At 33.2% G+C, this 21,595-nt stretch overlaps 3 protein-coding genes across 5 annotated transcripts; all 3 read right to left on the reverse strand.

Moving 5' to 3' along the window:
* Nucleotides 1-2,833: 2,833 nt before the first annotated feature.
* Nucleotides 2,834-6,221, reverse strand: LOC115714778 (probable glycosyltransferase At5g03795). Of its 2 annotated transcripts, XM_030643530.2 has the most exons (6): nucleotides 5,863-6,221; nucleotides 5,479-5,784; nucleotides 4,060-4,346; nucleotides 3,698-3,930; nucleotides 3,180-3,337; nucleotides 2,834-3,079 (listed from the first exon to the last, which is right to left on the reverse strand). In XM_030643530.2, exons 1-6 carry the CDS (start codon nucleotides 6,019-6,021, stop codon nucleotides 2,978-2,980), a joined length of 1,245 nt encoding a protein of 414 aa, XP_030499390.1. In that variant the 5' UTR covers nucleotides 6,022-6,221; the 3' UTR covers nucleotides 2,834-2,977. The 2 variants fall into 2 exon arrangements, with proteins under 2 accessions (XP_030499390.1, XP_060970349.1); XM_061114366.1 differs by having other exon boundaries at nucleotides 2,834-3,337; nucleotides 5,863-6,192.
* Nucleotides 6,222-6,411: 190 nt separating this feature from the next.
* Nucleotides 6,412-9,059, reverse strand: LOC115712154 (uncharacterized). The gene is made up of 4 exons (XM_030640398.2): nucleotides 8,523-9,059; nucleotides 7,485-7,782; nucleotides 7,290-7,340; nucleotides 6,412-7,009 (listed from the first exon to the last, which is right to left on the reverse strand). The coding sequence occupies exons 1-4, from the start codon at nucleotides 8,813-8,815 to the stop codon at nucleotides 6,620-6,622; spliced, it is 1,032 nt and encodes a 343-aa protein (XP_030496258.1). The 5' UTR covers nucleotides 8,816-9,059; the 3' UTR covers nucleotides 6,412-6,619.
* Nucleotides 9,060-9,463: 404 nt separating this feature from the next.
* Nucleotides 9,464-21,353, reverse strand: LOC115712420 (uncharacterized). Of its 2 annotated transcripts, none has more exons than XM_030640693.2 (20): nucleotides 21,067-21,353; nucleotides 19,721-20,242; nucleotides 18,996-19,090; nucleotides 18,812-18,886; nucleotides 18,556-18,717; nucleotides 18,399-18,477; nucleotides 18,146-18,300; nucleotides 17,437-17,500; nucleotides 17,161-17,240; nucleotides 16,357-16,422; nucleotides 15,934-15,984; nucleotides 15,678-15,820; nucleotides 14,159-14,249; nucleotides 13,348-13,428; nucleotides 12,910-12,987; nucleotides 12,778-12,813; nucleotides 12,592-12,635; nucleotides 11,953-12,031; nucleotides 11,567-11,639; nucleotides 9,464-11,474 (listed from the first exon to the last, which is right to left on the reverse strand). In XM_030640693.2, exons 2-20 carry the CDS (start codon nucleotides 20,211-20,213, stop codon nucleotides 10,345-10,347), a joined length of 3,075 nt encoding a protein of 1,024 aa, XP_030496553.2. In that variant the 5' UTR covers nucleotides 20,214-20,242; nucleotides 21,067-21,353; the 3' UTR covers nucleotides 9,464-10,344. The 2 variants fall into 2 exon arrangements, with proteins under 2 accessions (XP_030496553.2, XP_060970348.1); XM_061114365.1 differs by having other exon boundaries at nucleotides 19,721-20,245; nucleotides 21,067-21,346.
* Between the last annotated feature and the right edge of the window lie 242 nt (nucleotides 21,354-21,595).

A 21,595-nucleotide genomic window follows, 5' to 3' on the forward strand; every position in this document is an offset into this window, starting at 1 on the left:
AATCTATAGCTTCTATAAACATCTAGAAATGACATGACAGTTTCCTTAGAGCTTGGCTAAACAAGTTTAAATGGTGGAGTACTCATTTCAGTAATTATATTAGTTTATTAGAATATCCTTTATAATAGCTAAGTGTTTTAAGGATAAAATACATTGAATGGTAAAATGGTAAATTTCTCCCTACTTGATGTAAATCGTCCCTAGAGGATCATTCATTGTTTAGATTAAAACAATGGATATTCATAGCGTATTTGTATTTAATATATAGAGCATTTTATGTAATCAAGAGTGCATTTTTGAATCTATAGTGGAGTTAAAATGAATTAATTAGTTAGAAAATTTATTGGGGTAAGTTGAAAAATACCTCTTTTATTAATCAATTAACCAAATTTACCTCTAATTTTTTATTTAATTGAAATATACCTCTTTTTATATATATTGTACCCAAAATATCCTGACATAAGGAGTCTCATGAAGAGGATCTTAAAGTGACAGGGGCAAAATTGGTACAATATTTAAAAATTAGGTAAAAAGAGGGTAAAAATAAAAGAGGTCAATATAAAAAGGATATAGAGTCTAATATAAATTTTGGAAGGGAAATTATAGTAAATGGCCTCAAATCATAAGAGTATGTTAGTTTATGTCCTCTTTTCAAAAAAATATAGCAAATGGCCCTAAATCATAAGACTATGTTAGTAAATGTCCTTATTTCATTTTTTTTTTTTCTTAGAATTAGAAGCAAATTATTTAAACATTATGGTATATCTATATTAGTTTTGTTAAAATCTTTTTTATTTTAAAGTTATGTCAATTTTTTAATTTTTTATGAGTTGTTTTGGGTTGTTGGTATATAGATTTTGTTGTACGGTATATTTCTATTTTGTTGTATGGTATATTATTATTCTTAGATGATATTTATTTTTTATTATGATATGTATAATAGTGGTATATAATTTTATTAGCATAATAAAAATATTTTAATGTATGTATATAATTTTATTGCCATGCTACATATATTTAATTATTATTTTTATATTTTTTGATTGTATGATTATTTATATATTTAATTAGTTTTTATTTTATTATATACAATGGTCATGGTATATATATTTTAATTGTGGTATATAATTTGGTTAGTATAGTATACATACATATATATGTAATAGTAATCTATATTTTTATTATTATTATTATTTTTTGTATATATATTTTGGTGTATGGTATATGTATTTTTTGTTATACGGTATATAATTTTTTAAGTAATATTTAAGTTTTATTTTTTATTGTACTTTTGTTGACATGATATATAATTTTATTAGCATCTTATATATTTTTATTTTTATTTGTTGTTATTATTATATATATTTTTATTGTAAGGTATATATTTTATGTTATATGGTATATAAGTTTTATTGTATAGTATATCATTTTATTTTAAATAATGCATGTTTAGTTTTTATTTTAGTATACATAAAGGTGATATATAATTTTGTTAATATGATATATATAATTTTTTTAATAATATTATATTATTTTGTTTTATTTTTTATTGTAGGTATATACGTTTTATTGTATGGTATATGATTTTTGTTGTCTATAATATATTATTTATATTTAATATGATATTTAGTTGCTATTTTATTGTATATAAATTTTTTGTATGTATTCATATTTTAATGGTGATATATATAATTTTGTTAGCATGATATATATATATTTTTTTGAGTATTAATTTAGTATTGTTATAATTTCTTTGTGGTATATAATTTTATTACTACGGTATATTAATTTTATGTACTACGATATATCTAATACTGCTGTATATATTTAAATGATCTAATATATTTATTTATTTTTGATACAATATAATAATATGCAATACTAAAAAAATTATGTAACTTAATTTTGTTATTATATATATTTTTTTTTAAAAAAAATATGTGATAAATCTATTTTTATAATTTTATTAACTAATTTATTAGATTTGACCATTTTCTTAATTTTTTAAAAAAGTGGACATTTACTAACTTTTTTTTTTTTTGAAAATAGGATATTTACTAACTTAGTTACTAAATTTAGGGTCATTTTGCATTTCAACCCATTTTGGAAACCACTTAGGAGTTTGGTTACATAGGCCCATGATCCTCACATTATTTGGGATAATATTGCCTTGTCTCAATTAATTGGTTTATTAAATTAATTATAATTATAATTCTAAAGAAGACTATGTCTGATTTATACATTTTTATTAAGGAAGAGCAATTTAAGAAGTAAAGAGATAGCTTCTTTGTTAATTAAGACGAATTTAATTAATAAATATATTTAAATAGTAATTTTTTTTATATAAATATGTTTGGATTGCAGTAGATTACTTTCACATGTAATCAACTTTCCATAGCATAATATGATTTTGATGTTATTGTATTGTGTAAGAGAATTTAAGTCTTCTTGCTCCTCCAATGTTTTGTAGTTGGTTAACCGCAAATGGGATGCGTCTATCTTGTGTCACTCACAAAGTACTACGCCCCATATTATGCTTTGAAAACTTGCACATTATATATATCACCAACTCTCTATATGAAATTGAAAATTCACATAAAGACATTGGTTTTCTTCATGTCCACACGACTTGGGATTGATCATGTAAATTCTTCTAAGAAACTCCATCCCAGTTTTTTCTTTCTTTACAGGTTAATTGTATTTGCATATGAACACTAACAAGTTGTATAAATAATTGGTCAAATAAATAAGCATGTTGTACAACGCAACTAGATTACAGTTGGTGGTTTCTTTCATTGCATAAATAAATAAATAAAGAACAAAACAATAGAGATGTTTAGTTACCGTAGCTTCAATTTTCGTTTGTCAAAATGGGACATGTAGGGCAAAAAAATAGAGTTACCTTATGTTACAAGACTTTGGGTTGTGCTATGCTACAGTTTATAAACAAAATGTGAGCACATCATTGGAAAACTAACTAGTATTTGATTACATGATGGCGTAACCAAAGATCGTACATCACCATATGAAATGCATCGTATTTGATTGGAGGTGAGTTCCATTGGAAGTGCTTTTGAATCTGATTTAAACATGCCATGTAAAAATATGCTCTTTGAACATATAAACATTTTGTAAACGAAATTAAGTAATGAAGTTGAAGATGAGAGAGGCTCTCTTACCTGAATTAAGTTCCTATGAAGAGCAAGAAACTCTTCATCAGGTATGTCCTTAAGAATTTGTTTAAGCTGGTAGACATCACTCTCCTTAAGTACCACAGAAAATTTTCGCCAATCAAGGATATCGTTGAATGGAAGATCATAATAGTTTGATAATATCACTGGAAAAGACATCAGATTATAATACGTTAGCATAGAACTCTTCAAAAGATGGACCACAAAATGTTTTCAAATAATGACACCAGATTCTTATCAATTGTTTTTAGTACAAACCCCTGTAAGCCACTGCTTTCCCCAAAACCTAATTGACTAAATCGGTTCTTTCATTTAATGAACAGAAACAAGAGTAGTGTTATTGTTTGAGCATGCAAAATTCAATAAGATAAAAGAATGAAACGTCATGGGCTGGCCCAAAATTTCGTATTAGATGTTTATAGGTTAAGCAAGCTGAAAAAGTATTAATGGGCCATCATGTGCTGGACAGCTTACTGATTTCAAAAATAAAAAGACCAAATTCTTACCAGGAATGCATCCATAATGGATGGAATCGGTAATTCGAGCACTGTTCACCTGGGAACCTCCAGGGCATATGCAGTACTTAGTGATGTAAAATCTCTTTTGGTACACCAGATTCCCAGTAGCTCTGTTAATTCGGTTATTTAATACATAAAGCTCTGTGTCATTTTCCCAAACTTGTGCCAATATAACTCGAATTTTGGAGTTCCGATGACCAGCCCAAAAACCAAGGACAGTCCTGAAAAACATCATTTGATTAGCCAGTAATTAATACACAGTAATACAAAATCAAATTAAGTTAACTACCCAGCACTAACTAATTGGCAACCACTACTAGATAGCGAGAAACTAATGTCTATACTCATACCTGTTCTCCACATCATTTCCTCCAGCGGGCAGAGCAAAAGGCTGTAATATTTGAGGCAGAGCAACATCTTTGTGTGGAATGAACCCAACATCATAGCTCGGAGAGCATACAACTCGAATTGAATTCTTTACAAGAAGTGAAAGTCCTTCTGTTGCCCTAACACCGACATCATGACAAGTGACAAAAAAGTGATCTGCTCCCAAGGTTCTATTCCAGTAAGGATATTTGGAAATTAAGCCCTCCACATAATTCCGGACAATTATGGTCATATTCTCATAAGTTGTTCCCTGCAAATATTTATAAGCACATGGTTAACCAGAATAAAAAATGATAAATTAGAGTAACACACTGTTGGGTCGTGATCATGCTCATTTAGAAGCAAGCCAGTTCAGGATCTCATGTAAGGTGCGAAAAATTTCAGACAATAAGAAAATAAACAAAACTGACAGGAAAATGGGAAAAAAGATTAATTAGCAAAAAGAGGATTCCACAATGTGGAGTAAATTTACTGAAGAATGGAAAAAGAGTGAATCGAAACAGAAAAAAAAAATCCAGCAATGCCTACAGACAACTTGTACCATAAGAATACACAGAAGGTTAAGCAAAATGATTTAAATCCAGAAACATTAAGTAATGTTAATTGCATGTCGATTCCAAAGTTTCTGTCCTGAAGAAAAGGAGTTCCCTGATAAGCATAAAAAATATATATTTATTATTTATAATTACTTTGGACCTTTTAAGATCAAGCACAGAGAATTCAAAACTCAGGGTCAAAAAAATAAGGTTAAATACAAATAAAATTAGCACAACGAGTGTGATATCCTGTATTAATCAAGGATTGTAATAAAACTAACAAATCATCTTTACCTCCCCCAAAAGCATTCCATTAGGTAAAATGCTAAATAAGTAAATAACCTTTCGCCCTCACATAATTTTAATAAGTTATCCAAAATATATCCTTCCAATGCAACAGTTACATGAACTCACACTTGTTAATATACAAACTCAACCTTCTATAGAGAATACATATCACAATGCTATATCAATCCATGCAAACGCAGAGAGTTCTTTTTGTCATTGAATCTATTATTTCGAAATTAGATCATTCCATATCTATGATTAATAATCCTCAAAGCACAGTAATGTTTAATTAACTTCATGGAGTTCAGATCTCCACATCCACACTTTTTTCTACAATGCAAACCTATCTTCTTACCTAAGAAAGGTAACCCACATTCACATATTCTAATCCTAGTAAAAAGGTTTCTAAATTCTCAGGCCCTTGGACGAGCACTGCAGTTTCGAAAACTACTAGATTTTTCAAAACACACTGAAGTTTACTACCTCAACATATTCTCAGCAATCAAGTACAACTTTATCGAATTCTCTTAACAAATAACAAACAAACAAAGTTCATACCTTTCCCCTCATTTTATGACATGAGATAGGAATGAAAAAGAGATCAGCTTGATCCGGATCTTCAGTACGGAATTGACTCTCTCGAATATTCTGGAAGAAATAACCCTCACTTGCATACTTTCCGGTGAGCTTTCTCGGCGTCTGGTAAAAGGTTTTGGGATCTCCATCGGGATATATATAAACTTTAAAATTCTTCTCCATCGCGGCGTAGTTCAATCTGAAAACCTCCGGAGAGTGATATACATCCGAAAGCACATCCTTATGTTCTTCTTCCACCACTCTCTCTTCTACTATTTTAGCAGAAACCTTAAAGAGCCCAAAAACAAAAAAGGATCAGAGAAATTGAAGAAATTTACCGGAAAAGGTGGAATCCCAAGCAAGTACCTGAGGAGTTGGGGTAGGGTTCTGGAAGTGGATGGATTTGAAGGAGAAACAAGTGAAGGAGATTAAGCTGAATATGGCGAGAGTGAGAAGAGATCCTCGTAAGGAGATGAAAGAGGAAGATGGCGGCGCCGGAGATTGCTTGCCGCCACTCATCGCCATTAGAGTATTCACTACTGTTTTCTTCCAGTGATTTGAAATTGGCAGTGAATTTTCTTTGGTGGGTTTTTGCTTCTCTTTATTTGCTCCTTTCAATTTAATAAAAATGCCACAACTCTTTTATAGCAAATACTCAAACTTCACTATGCCCCCAAAGAAAAGTTGAGTCTTTAATCTTTATAAAGTTTTATTTTTTATTTTTAAGATAATTATAAATATATTTATTTGTAGTTACTATTGGTTAAAAATTATTAAAGTGATTGTTAAAAGACCAACAAAGTTTTTTTTTCTTCAAACTACACTTTTAAATGGAACCAAAAGTGTCTTGAAACTTGGCCAAACTCTTTTCTTTCTTCTCAAAATGTTTATATTCTTGAAACTTTAAAATGCCAATTTACAAGAAAAGAATCCTGTGCTATATTTCAAACCAAGAAACCATAATGTCCTACATACCTGAAGCGAAATACATATGTTTTTTATGTACAATAAAAACAAAATTAAGACACCTCATCTTGAGATTATGCCAATGCTGATTGAGTTTTGTTTGCACATATTATATTATGCCACAATGTAATTTTCATATGAAGAATGAGACCAAAATTTAATTTCTGGGCTGCAGCATGTACAATAAAATGCCACCAGCAACTGAAACATTGAGAGACTCAAACTGTCCTGCCATTGGAATGCTCACAAGCTCACACTCATGTCGAGATTTCTCTGATAGGCCACCCCCTTCACTACCCAGAACCAAGCACAACGGAAGATTTGAATAAGAATCGGCAAGTTTTTGAGAAAGTTGGAAGACTGGTTTCCTTTTATCATGACTATCTGGATGTGCAGCTAGCATTTTTGCTTGAAATTCACTTATGAGGTTTTCAAGATGGAACCAACTGCCACAAACTATAGGCAGCTGAAATGAGGCTCCTCGGCTTGCCCGGATTGCTTTATCGTTGAATGGATCACAACAGCCAGGAAGTAGAAAAATTCCACCCTGTTGAAAATTAATCCTGGGATTAGGCTTCTCAGTTAAAGTCAACAAATCATGACCCTTTTTTTCTGCTATCAAACAGTATTTACATATAACAAAAGATGCAACAGGGTTTCGGGGTAGATATTAATGAGATATAGAAAGGAAACATAACTGAACAATATATGTTAAAGGCAGTAAACTGAATCCAAAAATCAGAGATGATTGACGAAAGGCTCAGAAGACAAAACAGAACTACAAAGTAAGAATGATGAGTGTTTTAACTTTTCAACTAATTCCATACCCATTTAAAGGCCATGGCTGATCTGACCAACGTACCAAGATTTCCAGGATCCTGCATTGGATAAATAAGATGAATAAGTAACATAATATGTTGCCGTTAAATACCAGATATAAGAAAACACACTTCATTACATTTTAAGCACAGAAAAAAAGGAGATTACAAAAAACTTTAATACATAAGTAGAGCAAAAATCACCTGGATGCCGTCAAGGACCAGAATCCTATGTGCAACTGGGAACCATCTTTCACAGCCTGCTTCTTGTTGCTGATCATCTAAGTTAAAGAAACTGGTAGGAATGCTCATGAGACCAATTACTTGTATAGATTCAGTTGATTGCAACCCAGAAAGCTTTTTCATCACTGCATTGCTCACACGCACAATACGAGCAGAAAAGCCACCTATCTCGTCAGGTATTTCAGCTTTATCGAGTACAAGTAAACAATCCATTTTGACAGTTTTCTCATGTAATGACTCTTGAAATTTATATATCTCCCTGAAAACATGCCTATGTCAGAATTTTACCACAGTGTAGATAAGTTGTTATTGCTGACATTGGATTATGTGGAATTCTAAGTTCTAAATGGAATCTAGAAAAAAGTATATAACAGAAATTTGATGAAACGAGTATATAACAGTTAACACTACACTAGTGAAGTTATTCTATAAGATTTCATTCAATATTCCCGATAATTTAGATATCTAAAACTTGCTAAACCAATCAGTCCCTAATCCTATGCCAGTATCCCAAAGAACTAAACTTTTTGCTACCATTTCATCAGCTGGCATTTTAAAGTTTCTAATTATTGTACTATATATCTATTCAATTCAACAATCAAGTGGTCAATCCCACAAGGTTTTGGCTAGAGTTTTTCTGTATTGCATATTAGATTTAGGTTCAATAGTTCAAGCCGCCAAGCAAACAATTAATTCATCATTAGTTAATTAACTATTCGCAAGAATTGTTTCTTTTTTTGCCATGAAAATGGTTGCCAATTTCATCATATATACTAATAATAATAAAAAAAAAAACAATATAACTATAAACTATTAGACAACAAAAAATAAAATTGCTACATTGCCAATAATTACACTCCAAAAAATCAAAATAAAGCTCACTGAGGCTTTGTTTTCAATCGAAACTCCATCCTTTCTCAGAAATCAAACAAGTTGGGAATAAAAACAGATAGAAGAATATTTTTGCCAGAGAAATTTCAGAAGGCATAGCAAAGAAACCTGATAGGGGTGGCACCAACGACGAGAACAGAACCATAAGTATGTCGATAAGAGGAGCTGAGGCGGAGCTTGAGACAGTGCTTCACAAAAGGGTTTGAAGTGCTGGTAATGGATTTGACGTGAGCAGGCAATGGAATTTTCGAACCCACCAGTGAGACTTCGCCGTGATTATTTTCTGAGTAAGAGTTGTTATGAAAATGAGTTCTTCTTTCTGGAATTGATAACTCTGATGAATTCCATACTCTGAGCTTCGAAGGATAAGTAGTCAGTAAGGCTGTATTCATGCACAGCATTTTCTCTCCCTCTTCCGTTGATTTATTGCATTTGCGCTTCTCTGCAACTTATATTGCTGCTACTTTTTTTTAATTATAACTTCTTCAACTATTTCAGTTTCAAACCAAAAATCCCCATTTTCATATATTTTTTTTTTTTTGACAACCCCATTTTCATATATTATGACTTCTTAAAAACACAATCTAAAAAAGAAATAACCGAAATAGGGACTTGCACAAAAGAATTTGGAAGCTAGTAGGTTGATGGGTTTTTTCTTAATTCAGTGTGATGAAATATTTACTAAAAAGAAAAAAAAAATAATCTATTACACTTCTTAAGACAATTTTTTAACACAAACAGATACCAAAAATATAAATAATTTTATCATAACACTTTTAAATCAAATTATCATTAAATTTTATTTTAAAAAATAAAAAATCTATTTTATCATTTAACAAAAAAAAGTCCAATAAATTACTTTTACAAAATACAGAGTACTTACCCTTTAAAAAATCTCTATTATAAATACTCTTTTAGTCTTCTAAGTGCTCTTAAGTATTTGTTTTACAAATAGACATGTAATCACTTCCATTTGTGTTTGTGAATGTACTCTTACATTGTTATCCTAAAAAACACACACAAACACAAAATCCTGTAATACAACCAAATTAAGGAATTAAGATCTTATTACTTTTTTCTCTTGAATTCATACTTGTTCTTATCTGTAAGAGAAAATTGAAAATTATTTAAAGCAATATCTGGTCATCTACATGCCATTAAGCATGTAATGTAGACCTTGTGCTTCACTCAATTGCCATCATTGTATTTGCACTAAATTTTATATCTACTAATCCAATATATATTAATATATATATGTGTACATGTATATGGAGAGAGAGAGAGAGAGAGAGAGAGAGAGAGAGAGAGAGAGAGAGAGAGAGATAGATAGATTTGCCAAGCGCTCAAGCAATTAGCCAGAGCAAGAAATGAAAAAGTGTTCGAGCAATTAGTGAAACTGACCAATGATCACATCTTATGCAATTTTGCATCAAGTCAAAGCTAAAACAGGTTCAAACTTGCTTTTTACTGCATGATACTGCATTTTCGGCAGTCTCATGGTCAGATTTTGAACCCTTGGATGTACTTTCAATATGATTATGGCTTTTCAATTTAATTTCAAATTCAAGCCACAAGATTCATTTGTTCTGGACCATAACCCCAATTTCTTATGGACAGGTATTATGGGGATTGGCAAATTAAGAACCAGTTGCTTTTCCTCTGCTTCAATAACTCAATGGGGATAAAAGACTCTTCCTCTTTTTATTTATTTATTTTTCCTCCCGAACCGCCCCTTGTAAACTTCTTTGCTTCAGGGGAGTTATGAGTTGTACCCAGTAAGTACCCTACACCTAAAAGAAACATCCATGATGATTCAACGAATACAAGAAGCTTCTTTGACACCACCAACATCATTTTGTTCACTGGTTCCTGATTCCCCAAAATATAGATGGCTCTGGAATCTGTCCTCTGAGATGATGGTAGAGACTGATCATCCTTGGCTAGGAAATTCTTCCATTGATATCATTGGGTTTTGAGGATATAACCTAGGAGATGTACCGTGGATATATAATCTCTCTGATGTCGGTGGCATGGCAGTATTTCTCTGAGCAATAGAAGACAAGTACATTCTCTCTGATGTTGAAGGCATCGAATCAGATGATTGAGAAACAGCAGCCAGATTGTCATTCCTCTGAGATGCTGAAGACATGTATATCCTCTCTGAATGTAGAGCAATATTGTTCCTCTGAGTGGACGAGCCAATGTGGTCACTGCGATGAGATGTTGCTGGCATGTATAGCCTCCCAGATGTTGTGAACATGCCGTCAGACCTTTGAAATGTTTGACTCGTACTGTCACCCAGATGAGATGTTGTTAGCATATATACCCTCTCAGAACTTGGATGAACATTAGCATCAGCTTGGTGAGATGATGCTGCCACATTGTCACTTCTATGTGACATTGAGCCTACTGTGTCATGAGAGACAGGTATATAAACCCTCTCAGGAGTAAGGGCCATGTTGATGTCAGTCCTCTGAGAAGCCAGTGATGTGTTGTCACTCCTCTGAGACGTTGCAGTATGAATTCGTTCCGATGATGGCGGAAGCGCGTCATTCCTTTGAGATGTTGGATGAGAGGCTTCATCCCACCTGGATGCCTGTGGCATATACATTCTCTCAGATATCTGGGTAGAGGTTATTGACACTCCTTGGTTTGGTAAATCCCGTTCTGTTGGAGGCAGAGCTAGCGACATCTCTCCATTGGATAATTCCCTCTCTGATGCGGGTGGCAGGTAGACACCTCGGCTTGGCAAATCTCTATCAGCTGTTGAAGACACAGAAGACACTCCCGGGTTAGGTAAATCTGCCTCAGATGAAGTGATTGGGAGTGAAACTCCATGGCTTGGAGAATCAGTCTCAGATTCTGAATGCAAAGAAGGTGACTCTCTCTGGCTTGCTGAATCTCTATCTGTAGAAGAAGGCAAGGCTGAACACGCAGCTCTTCCTGTCATATCTTTCTCAGAAGGTGGAGGCACAGCTACAGGCAATACTAGGCTTGATAAATCTTTCCACTGTTGGGCAACAGTTTTGATTTGGGTGTAAAATTGAACTCCTGATTTACCTGCAATAAGAATCAGAAACATAACAGTCAGAAAATGGCTCAGCCATGCAGTCTGACAGAAAAAGAAATTTTACTGCAGAGAGTTATATAACCAGAGAAAGAGGCCTTTGATCCACTGAATGATGAAAATGGCAATGGAACTGGAACAGAAACATTGATCCCAACCTAAATAAATACATGACAGCAGGACATGAGTAATTACAATCATGAAGAAGAATATCATTCTCAAAACTGCCCTACAAAAACTTGATCAAAGCACATAAAGATGATATGCAATAACATTTCACATTCTGATCAAATCATATTATAGGGTTTTTCTAATTTTTTTTTAGGAAATAATTTGTATTATTGTTTGGCATCAATTTTGTATACTTAACCACCAGATACACAGGTTGATGCCAGAGTCAAGATCACTTAATAATTGAATATGGCAATTCTTGACTCTCTCATCTCAAGAAACTCTAGTAGAATGCCTTACCAGTCCAACGTCAACTTCATTTTGAAACTTCCTTGCAGAAATACCAGATGTGGTGAATACTGAAGCTCCATTAACATACCTGAGAGAATACAAAGCATCAAAAATGTCCCAAGGACTACAAATTACGAAGTAGTAACTAGGAGAAACACGATATCAAAAAACCAAATGTTTTCCATGAAAGGGAAAATACTTTCATGGAAATATCTCATAAAATGAAATTGTATGTTCTCATTTTTTAAGTGTCCCTAAATCGGGACTTTTATGAACAATAAACTAGCAAAGACTATCACCTTAAGGAATTATTATCATAGTTTCCAAACAAGACTAAAAATGATTCTTTTTAACTTATTTTCAAAGAAAATTTAACATGAAACAAGATTCAAGATCCATGGCAAAAAACAAAAACGAAAAAAATATCCCTCCTCCCTCTCCCCCTCTCTCTCCCTCTCCCTCTCCCTCTCAATAATTTTGTTGACTAATTGGGATAATATGATGACAATTTTTCACATGATATTTTCCAAGAATTAGGAGCTCACCAAACAAATAATCAAATGCAAAGTCATTTGACAATTTTACAAGAGGCATTAGCATCCATCCCAGATTTTAGAAAAAGATCTACTGGATATTTATTAATAGTACCTGCTTCTGTTAACAATCATGATGGCCTCTTCTAGGCTGTCAACCTGTTTGTAGAGAGATAACAGAACATTTGGTGATCAAACACTAACACAGTAATATCATATAACACTGGTAAACACTGCAAAGAATATGCAAAAAAAACACACATATAAATAGAGAGAAAGAGAGCAAAGAGGTTGAAATTACCTGCATACAAAGAAGAATCGGTCCAAACATCTCTTCCTGCTCAATAAAAAGATACAGTAAACTCTTCTGCGAACTGAGATTCATAATTAACCAAGCCCATTCACTCCATATAGTGAAAATATGAGAGAGTACCTTGTAGCAATCCATGTTGGTTGTAATATCACTTAAGATTGTAGGACCAATGAAACTCCCATTCTCATAGCCTGGAACCTACAAAAGGAAATTTAAAAATAAATAAATAGCTAAGAAAATGTTTCTGGATAACTACTTTAAGGGATTTAACATATGGCTGTTAGCCTAAAGATTCAAGGCAAGCCCAATGCCTGTATGTTCTTTACACAAATTCTAGCACTACTCTTTACGGGAAAAAGCTTAATGGAATGAAGAAAAAGAAAAAGTGTACAGCATTATCTTTCTGTCCTATAAATAAAATTGGAGAAGATAGGCAACAAGGTGACTGTAACAGTGCTTACAGAAGGAAGATTTTACATTTTAGCAACTTCAATTTTGCACAGACATCTATGCCTACGATAATTCAAATTAATAACAAGAACCAGAACAAAGAATTACCACAACTTTTCTCCCATCAAGCAAAAGTCGAGCACCACTCTCGAGACTGTTGTGAACTAATCTGCATATGCGATCCTTTGCCTGCTTATTCCAAGCACATCAAAGCTTATATAAGTAATATGATACTATATTGAAAATTATCAATGTAAGTATGAATTGTTTTTCAAATTATGCAGGAAAAAGAATAAAAAAAACTCAGACCTCATTTTACTTCCTTAAGATGTTAATTTCAGGTGTGGTCTCCATAATTTACCACTACTTATACTTAATTAGATTCTAATTACATTTTTTAACATTTATATCCCAACCTTTCGATTTCATATCACTTAAGTCCTCAAAACATATTTCCATGAAAAAAAATCAATTGAAATCACACTTTTCACACATGATCAGAGATATTTTACTCCTAAAATTTTCAGAGGTGCCAGATAATCCATTTGCATCCATAAAAGCATCTGCCATCTATATTTATACCAAAAATTGATTGTAAGATTTATCATTTTACTACTAACTTAGCACGTGTAGAGGTCAAGATAAAACCAAAAATCCAAATGGCAGAAAACAGATTTGTTCAGCACTTCATATTTTGAGCACAATAATGGTATAGTCAAAAAAGTGACTTTTGATAGAGAAGTGTTGGAACGGTACTATGGGGACTCAGGTGATATAATATAAGATTGAATGGCTGTAAATCTAAACACTTAAGATACATATTTAGGATGTAAGTTTAATAAATGGTAAAGTAATAGGGAAAAGAGTTAAAAATAACCCCTTAAGATAAACCGACCAAATTTGGAAGCAAGTAAAGCACCTCTTTAGTAATTACTGGACCAAGGTCTGCATTGGGATCAGTTCCCACATTGACTTTCAGGGCTTTTGCACGATCCACAAGTTCTTTTTCCCTAAAATATACAAGGAAATTGCCAATATTATCTTAATCAATTCAGTTGCAGATGATAAGAACTCTACTAAAATTATAGAAACTATGACTCATAACAAAACTGCTTGCTTGGTTTGATTGTTTATGTTTCTTTTTGTGTAGTAAGTAGCTTGTACTCCCATTCCTGTAGTATTGTTTTTCATCTTGATAATACAAGCTCTAATCTATTGATTAGAACAAATCAAAATTAGATAGACAAATAGATACAGTGTAAGATATTTATTAGGACCGAATATATTCACAGAACAGTTAAATGGTAGTATTCAAGAAACCACTCGCAATAGCAAATAGCTCCTAATCCAAATTCATACAACTTCATAATCCCCATTCCATCTCTCTTACACTATTTAAATATATCATTGGTTCTAGAAAGTCTTACACTTCATCAAGACAACCAGCACACTTGTTTACACTCCCCACTACTTGATTTTTTTCTATTTGACTCCCGGAGGCCTAACAATACTCAATAACTAGAATGTCAGCTTATATAGAAAGATGGATAATTAGATTCAACCAGAAGAAAGAAGTAGAGAAAGAAACTTATAGGTAGACAAATAAGGACTGACACTAATTACAAAATGAAATTCAAGCCTACAAAAACAAAACTAGATGTACATTTGGACAAAAGTCTAAGTTAACAAACTACAACAAAACAGTTTCTGTGATACATGATAAAATGAATAACAACCCTATAATATGTATACTAATAGAATGTACTGACATTAGAAAGATCTCAAACACAATTTTATAAATTGCCTCTCCCTTGGTCACATGTTGCGCATACACATGTATGTTAGCCTTCCTAAATTAAGGAACTTGCTATTTCTAAAATCTTGAGACAAAAATTTAAACCGACTTCAGAATATAAAACTAAAACTTATACTCCACAAAAAAATAAATAATAAAAAAAATATTAGGATGTTGAACTGATTACGCACATCATACATGAAGGTTTTCTTTCATTCAGTCTTCAGTGAAGAGAATTAAGTCAGCAAAAGAAAAAGAAAGAAAAAGTCCAATATGCAATTTGCTTTGTGAAATATGCATGTTTTATCATGAGGTTAATCACACCATTCCAATATTTTCCATCTAATAACTGACATGCAGCTACCTACACTAATTCAATTATCCTAACGCTAATGTCTTGTTTGGAATTTATCTCTTCAGAAACTTGAACTTTGTTCATTGAGTCCTTGTATATCTACCTTAAATAAACTAAGTTAAATTCAAGATCGAGTATTTGATAATCAACCCCCTACTTAAATTCAATAAGCAGTCAACTATTTAACACACAAGAGAGAGAGAGAGAGAGAGAGAGAGAGAGAGAGAGAGAGAGAGAGAGAGGGAGAGAGAGAGGAGGGGGAGGTGGTTAATGCAAATCACAAAATACCATGGAATTGAACCCCTGACAAAAATAGCTGTGCTGGTAGCCACGCCTGCATCACCAAAACCAGCAGCAACTAGAGCATTTAAGGTGGTATCCACACTAGCATCAGGCATGATGACTGCAAGATTCTTCCCTCCTATATTGGACTAAAGAGTCAACAAAGTTATCAGTTATTCCAACCTTGAGTTTAGAATAGCTAATTTCCCACTTGTGTGCACACGCGTGTGTGTGAGAGAGAGAGGGAGAGGAGTTAAATCACCTGAACACGCTTTCCCCTAGATGCTGCCCTAGCATATACGTGCATCCCAGCCTAAAAAGTAATTGAGCAAGTGAAGAGTAATTAAAAGAAAAGAGTGGGACAGGAATGTAACCAGAGCAATGCAATAAGCTTTAGAAAATATTTGAAGTCCAAAACATAAATCATTCAGACAGGCCAAATGAAAACCCAGTCAGCAAATAAAAGAAATGAAATTTTAGCTCACAACAAATTGCATTAAAACACATAAACTTATTTAAATGTATGAGGACTGTTATTTTCAGTGTAGAGATTTAGTAGACCTGCCGCAATAAGATTATACACGAGTTGGTAGCCAAGATGAGTGGTCTGAACTTGGAATCATGTCAACAGACTTAACAAATATATTTAAATTTTGGAGCAATAAAAATCTAAATGAGAACTTACTGCATTTGAACCAACAAAGGATATCGCTTTTATGTCATCATCATCACAGATATAGTTTACAATATCCTGTTAAAATTATTTTCCAGGGGGAAAAAACAAGAAGTTACAGTGTCAGATGCAGACATTTGCAGTAACAGAATAGTTAAAGGGAACAGAAAATAAACAAATTCCTAGAAGGGAGGTTAAAGAATAATGAGAAGATGCTTAATATATTAGGTCCAACACGTGAAACCAGGCTGGCTAGAAAAAGAGAAATATAGTTTGTGATTTACTCGCAATGAAAAATCAAAGAATATTTGTTTGACACTAACTATTAAGCAAATAATTTTCTTTAGCGCACTATTATCATTGAGGGAGTCTACTTCCAACATAAGACCAGTCATCACTGAAAAACATAGAATAAATTTTGAAATCAACTAAGAAATTAAACGAACAAATTGTCCTTATGAACTCATTTTTGACCCATTGAGTGTTTGCTACTTACAAAATAAAAGCGGTATTTCTGGGCCTACTTTCCCATAATAACGTTTTTTATAAAGTATGGCCCCTTCTTGTTTTAACCAACATAGTCATTTGCCAGATTCATTTCAGAGAAAATGGATGATCAGATTGTTGTGTAGTTCAAAAATTATCAAGTACATACATCATATTCACAGGAACGTGAAAGAAGCATTTTTCATCCACCCCAACCCCCACCCCTTTCTCTGAACGAGCACCATAAGCAAAGAATAGCATATCGTATTCATATGGATATGTTATTTGAAAAAAAAAAAAAGAATTTGTTTCTGAAATAATATGGCTTACATGAGCACCATGAACAACATTTAAGACTCCATCAGGCAAACCAGCCTCTGTTGCTAGTGATGCTAGCATCAATGAAGCCCCTGGGGAAAAAATAACAAGAGAAAAAGTGTCAATAGAAGTGCATGTTAACACCATGCACATAACAGATATACTCTAACCATATACACAAGGCTTTCAAGCCACACGCAGTTCACTAAAATGTCCTACATAGAACTTTCATTCAAGAGCGAAAAAACAAGTAAGGCAAGAGTAAAGAATAGCATTAAATGGGATTACCTGGATTATTTTCACAAGGCTTAAGGACAAAAGTATTCCCACATGTAACTGCAATAGGGAACATCTGCAAAATCATGGAAAAGAGAACATCTTAGTTGAAAAAATTTATTTCACTTTCCTTCTCTTTACCCTCCACATTATGCAGCTGAGGCCACTAAAGCCCCAACAGGCAACAGCCAATCATAGTCCTAGATCTCTTCTGTTGAAAGGAGCAACAGGAAGAAAGTTGACCTCACAATGGGACCTCATGAATGGGGATGAGGTCTAATTTGGAACCCATGCCCGTCAAATGTTTCCCCTCTAATCCAACTCTAATAATAGAGCTAACTTTCACAAATAAAAGGAAAAGCCTAGAAGAAAAGAACAAATTAAGCTACGTTAACAAATAAAAGGAAAACCCTAGAAGGAAAGAAAACAAAAATGTAATCAAAGTACAATAAAAATTTCCACACCTACCTTAAAATGCTACAAAAGCTTTAAGGGACCATTTATAACAATCATGTCAATTAAATCTAAAGTTGGTTCAAAGAAAATTCTAAAAGTTTGACTACCCTAATTAATGAGTATAGGAAACACATATATGAAGGGAATAACACATATATGAAGGGAAAAACACATATGAAAGGAAATCTTAGAACAAACAAAAGGAGGAACGATGAAGCATGACAAATGATGAAGAATGAAAAAGTAACAGAATAGTTAGACACACCCATAAAGGAGTCATTGCTGGAAAGTTGAAGGGGCATATTCCAGCACAAACACCAAGAGGTTCCCTAATGCAGTATGTGTCAATTCCATTGGATGAGTTAGGAACAAACTCCCCCATTTGTAGATTTCCCATCCCACAAGCATGCTCAACCACCTCTACAGCCAAAAAAATAAAAAAGCAATCAGCCAATCTTTTCAGCAAAGAACCATAATGCTGTCAGACATAGCAACAAGATAATTACGCAAATACTAACCTAGACCGCGAAGCACATCACCATGAGCATCCTTTGATGTTTTACCCTGTTCCATTGTAATATTCACGGAGAGCTTATCCTGAAAAGCATGGTATTATTAGACAACTTTAATATTTATAAACTCACTAAATCATTTTTAAATTTACAATTTACTAACAATATCTCTGGAGATGAGCTCCTGAAGCTTGAACATGATACGTTGACGAGTGGTAATAGGCGTGTTTTTCCACAAAGGAAAAGCTTGCTTGGCTGAACTAACTGCAGCTTTGAATTCTTCATACGTACTTATTGGGACTTGAGAAACAACCTCTTGTGTTGCCTTAACAAGAAAAATTTATAAACAATTATACGATTGAAATGTACAACTTACAATATAAGAGGCAAAAAAAAAAACTAAGCAAAGCAAAGATTACCGGATTGATAACATCAACGACTGAACTAGCATGAGAATCCACAAATTTCCCTCCAACAAAATTAGGAACCTTCAGCTATATTTGAATCTAAAATAAGTTGTAATACCCAACTTGTTCAATAAGCACGATAAAGCAGCCCAGGACAATAAAACACATCCCCACTCACTTGAGCATAGCATCTTACCGGCTGGTTATTTTGCATCATTGTTCTCTCAGTGTTAGATGTACTTGTGTTCACAGGAACAGATCTGTTAGGTCTCCATGAGTTGAAACTTTTCTCTGCAAGAATATCCCCCAGTTACAAATAACTAGTTAGTAGTTACTACCAATTCTTTACATTATTCTGAGAGATATGAACAAAAGTAATTTAGATTATTCCTCGCCATTACTGTTTGGATATTTCTGCAGAATTATAAATGTATTCTTATTATATTTGAAAAGGAAATATGTAAGATTTTGATTGTTGTAAAACCTCAATGTCATGCCTTAACCTTGAAAAGAAAAGAACTTAGTGTCATAATTAATCCTAACATGTTACCTGGATTAAGAAGTACTGATTAATAACTAAAATATCATATTTTTTGTATGTAGAAACTGAGAAAAAAAAATACAGCATTGAAAGTAATTCTTATGATATACCAGTCTATTAAGACCATGAGAAGTAGAATTGAGCACAAAAATGACATCGCTTTGTTTTTGGCAAGCATAAAAATGCTCACCCAGGAAACTGCATTGCATCTACCAACAACCAATACATGTTTTCGCGAAAAAGACAATTTCCACATAATCTCATATCAATCAACAAAACAGTAATCTAACCAACAAGATTATGAAATTATTCAGATTCTACGATAAAACTTAGCTACTGCTTGTTCAATATCTCCAAAATTGCAAGGAAAGTCACAATACCTGATACAGTTCCTTGACGAATCTTAGCTTTGAGATTGTACAAATGCCTTGGGGTTGACTGCAGCTCCGGATTACTTTGTTTGAGAGCCTTAAGTACTTGACGAGGTTTAACACCAGCTTCAGTCATTACTTTAATTTGCCTCACCTCTTCCTCAGTAAAACGGCGACTATAAGGATGCTCTGACATGTCCTTTAGAGCTTCGTGATTGTGCTCCCCATTTTTTACCGCAAGCACCCATAAATCATCTTCTTTTTTACCAATGGCTTCAAAAGGACAATTTATAAGGCGTGAACTTGCTTTCCTTTTACGTTTACTTTCATCAATTTTTCGCCTATTACGATATACACCCCCTCTATCACAACCAAGGATGACTCTTCTATCTTTCCTAGACTTCTTTATAGTCACGACATATCCCTGACTAGCACCAAAATCACGTACATATTTGATGAGGTCCTCACGATCTTCAAATGTTCCGGGTTGTGGAGGAAGCATCTCACTAAGCTTTTTCTGACTTTGAGTTTCTACTGATGATGGTATAAACAAAAAAGTTAAAAGAAGAAAAAAAAATGGAAATACTTAACAAACACTATACACAATACATAATAGAAAATGGTACAGCAAACTACAAAGATAGAAAGAGATAAAAACAGTGTGAACTTTACACCTTCAGAAATATAAATGGAGCTCGTATGATGAAAAATCAAAAAAGAAAGCACAAACAAAGTCAAGACTTTCTTTCTTTTACAACCATATCAGAAACACGATTCAATGCAACTTATTTAACTCTTAGCAATGAAAAAAAAAACCCCTCAAAAAAAGTTATGAAACTGGTTTGATGATAACGATATCTAACCCATCTCACTGTTAATTATTCACTCAATTTCATTGACAATATATAAGTGTAACAAGCCAAATTTAAAATATCAAACGACATTCCAAATTAGAAGTAAAACATCAATGGAGGGGGAAAAAATACAATAATACAAAGCTGATTAACCATACACATGAATACAGCTGGCCAGTCTGGTCATCTGCACCCCAAAATTCAAATACAACGCTTTCTAAATGATAATATAAATCCTAACTACGCAGAAATCCCAGTATAACATTACTACAATTCCGAACTTTCTTACTGGTTTTGCACTGATCATAACTGAAAGATCCTAACTTTCACCCTCAGCGAAACAAAACAATAATAGAAATTACCCACATATAATCTAATTTCATAATTTCCAAAAAATAATAAAAAATTAGAAAGAAAAAAAAAAGCAAACAAAGAAGATAAAATTGAACCAAACAGATCAAGATTTTGATAAGAAATAAAATTGAATAAAAGATGAAATACCTCGAGCGAGAGAGTTGGTGAAAACTTGAAGATTTAGAAAAAGGATCGGGCAACCCAGACCCACTACCGGCTTTGGGACACAGCCCTCGTCTTCTCGTTACTATTCAATTCAAAGACAGTGATGCCCAGAGGCCAGTGCCCAGCCGCAGTTTATGTCTTTACATTCACAAACGATATTAGTACACGCGCTGTGAGAACACGTGCAAATAATGTTCCAGTGAATGGGTTTTAAGTTAGTACAAGAATTGAGATGACGAGACGATTGCTGTTCCGGGTTCGAACGAGAGTAACTAGCATTTTCGTTGGGAAATTTGATTTTTTATACTTAGAAAATCTTAAAATTTTTTCCCTAAATACATACTTAATAATATTGGTAATATATGACCACATTTCCCATATCCCACAAATACCCCTCCCATTTGAAAAAAATCAAAAAATGAAATCAGCCATGGATGCCTCATCCCGAACCTCTCTCTCCCATGGCTGCCTCATTCCGACCACCACGCCCGGCCACCGACGACTACCCACC

Source organism: Cannabis sativa, chromosome 4 (assembly GCF_029168945.1).
Source record: "Cannabis sativa cultivar Pink pepper isolate KNU-18-1 chromosome 4, ASM2916894v1, whole genome shotgun sequence".
Classification (NCBI taxonomy): Eukaryota; Viridiplantae; Streptophyta; class Magnoliopsida; order Rosales; family Cannabaceae; genus Cannabis; species Cannabis sativa.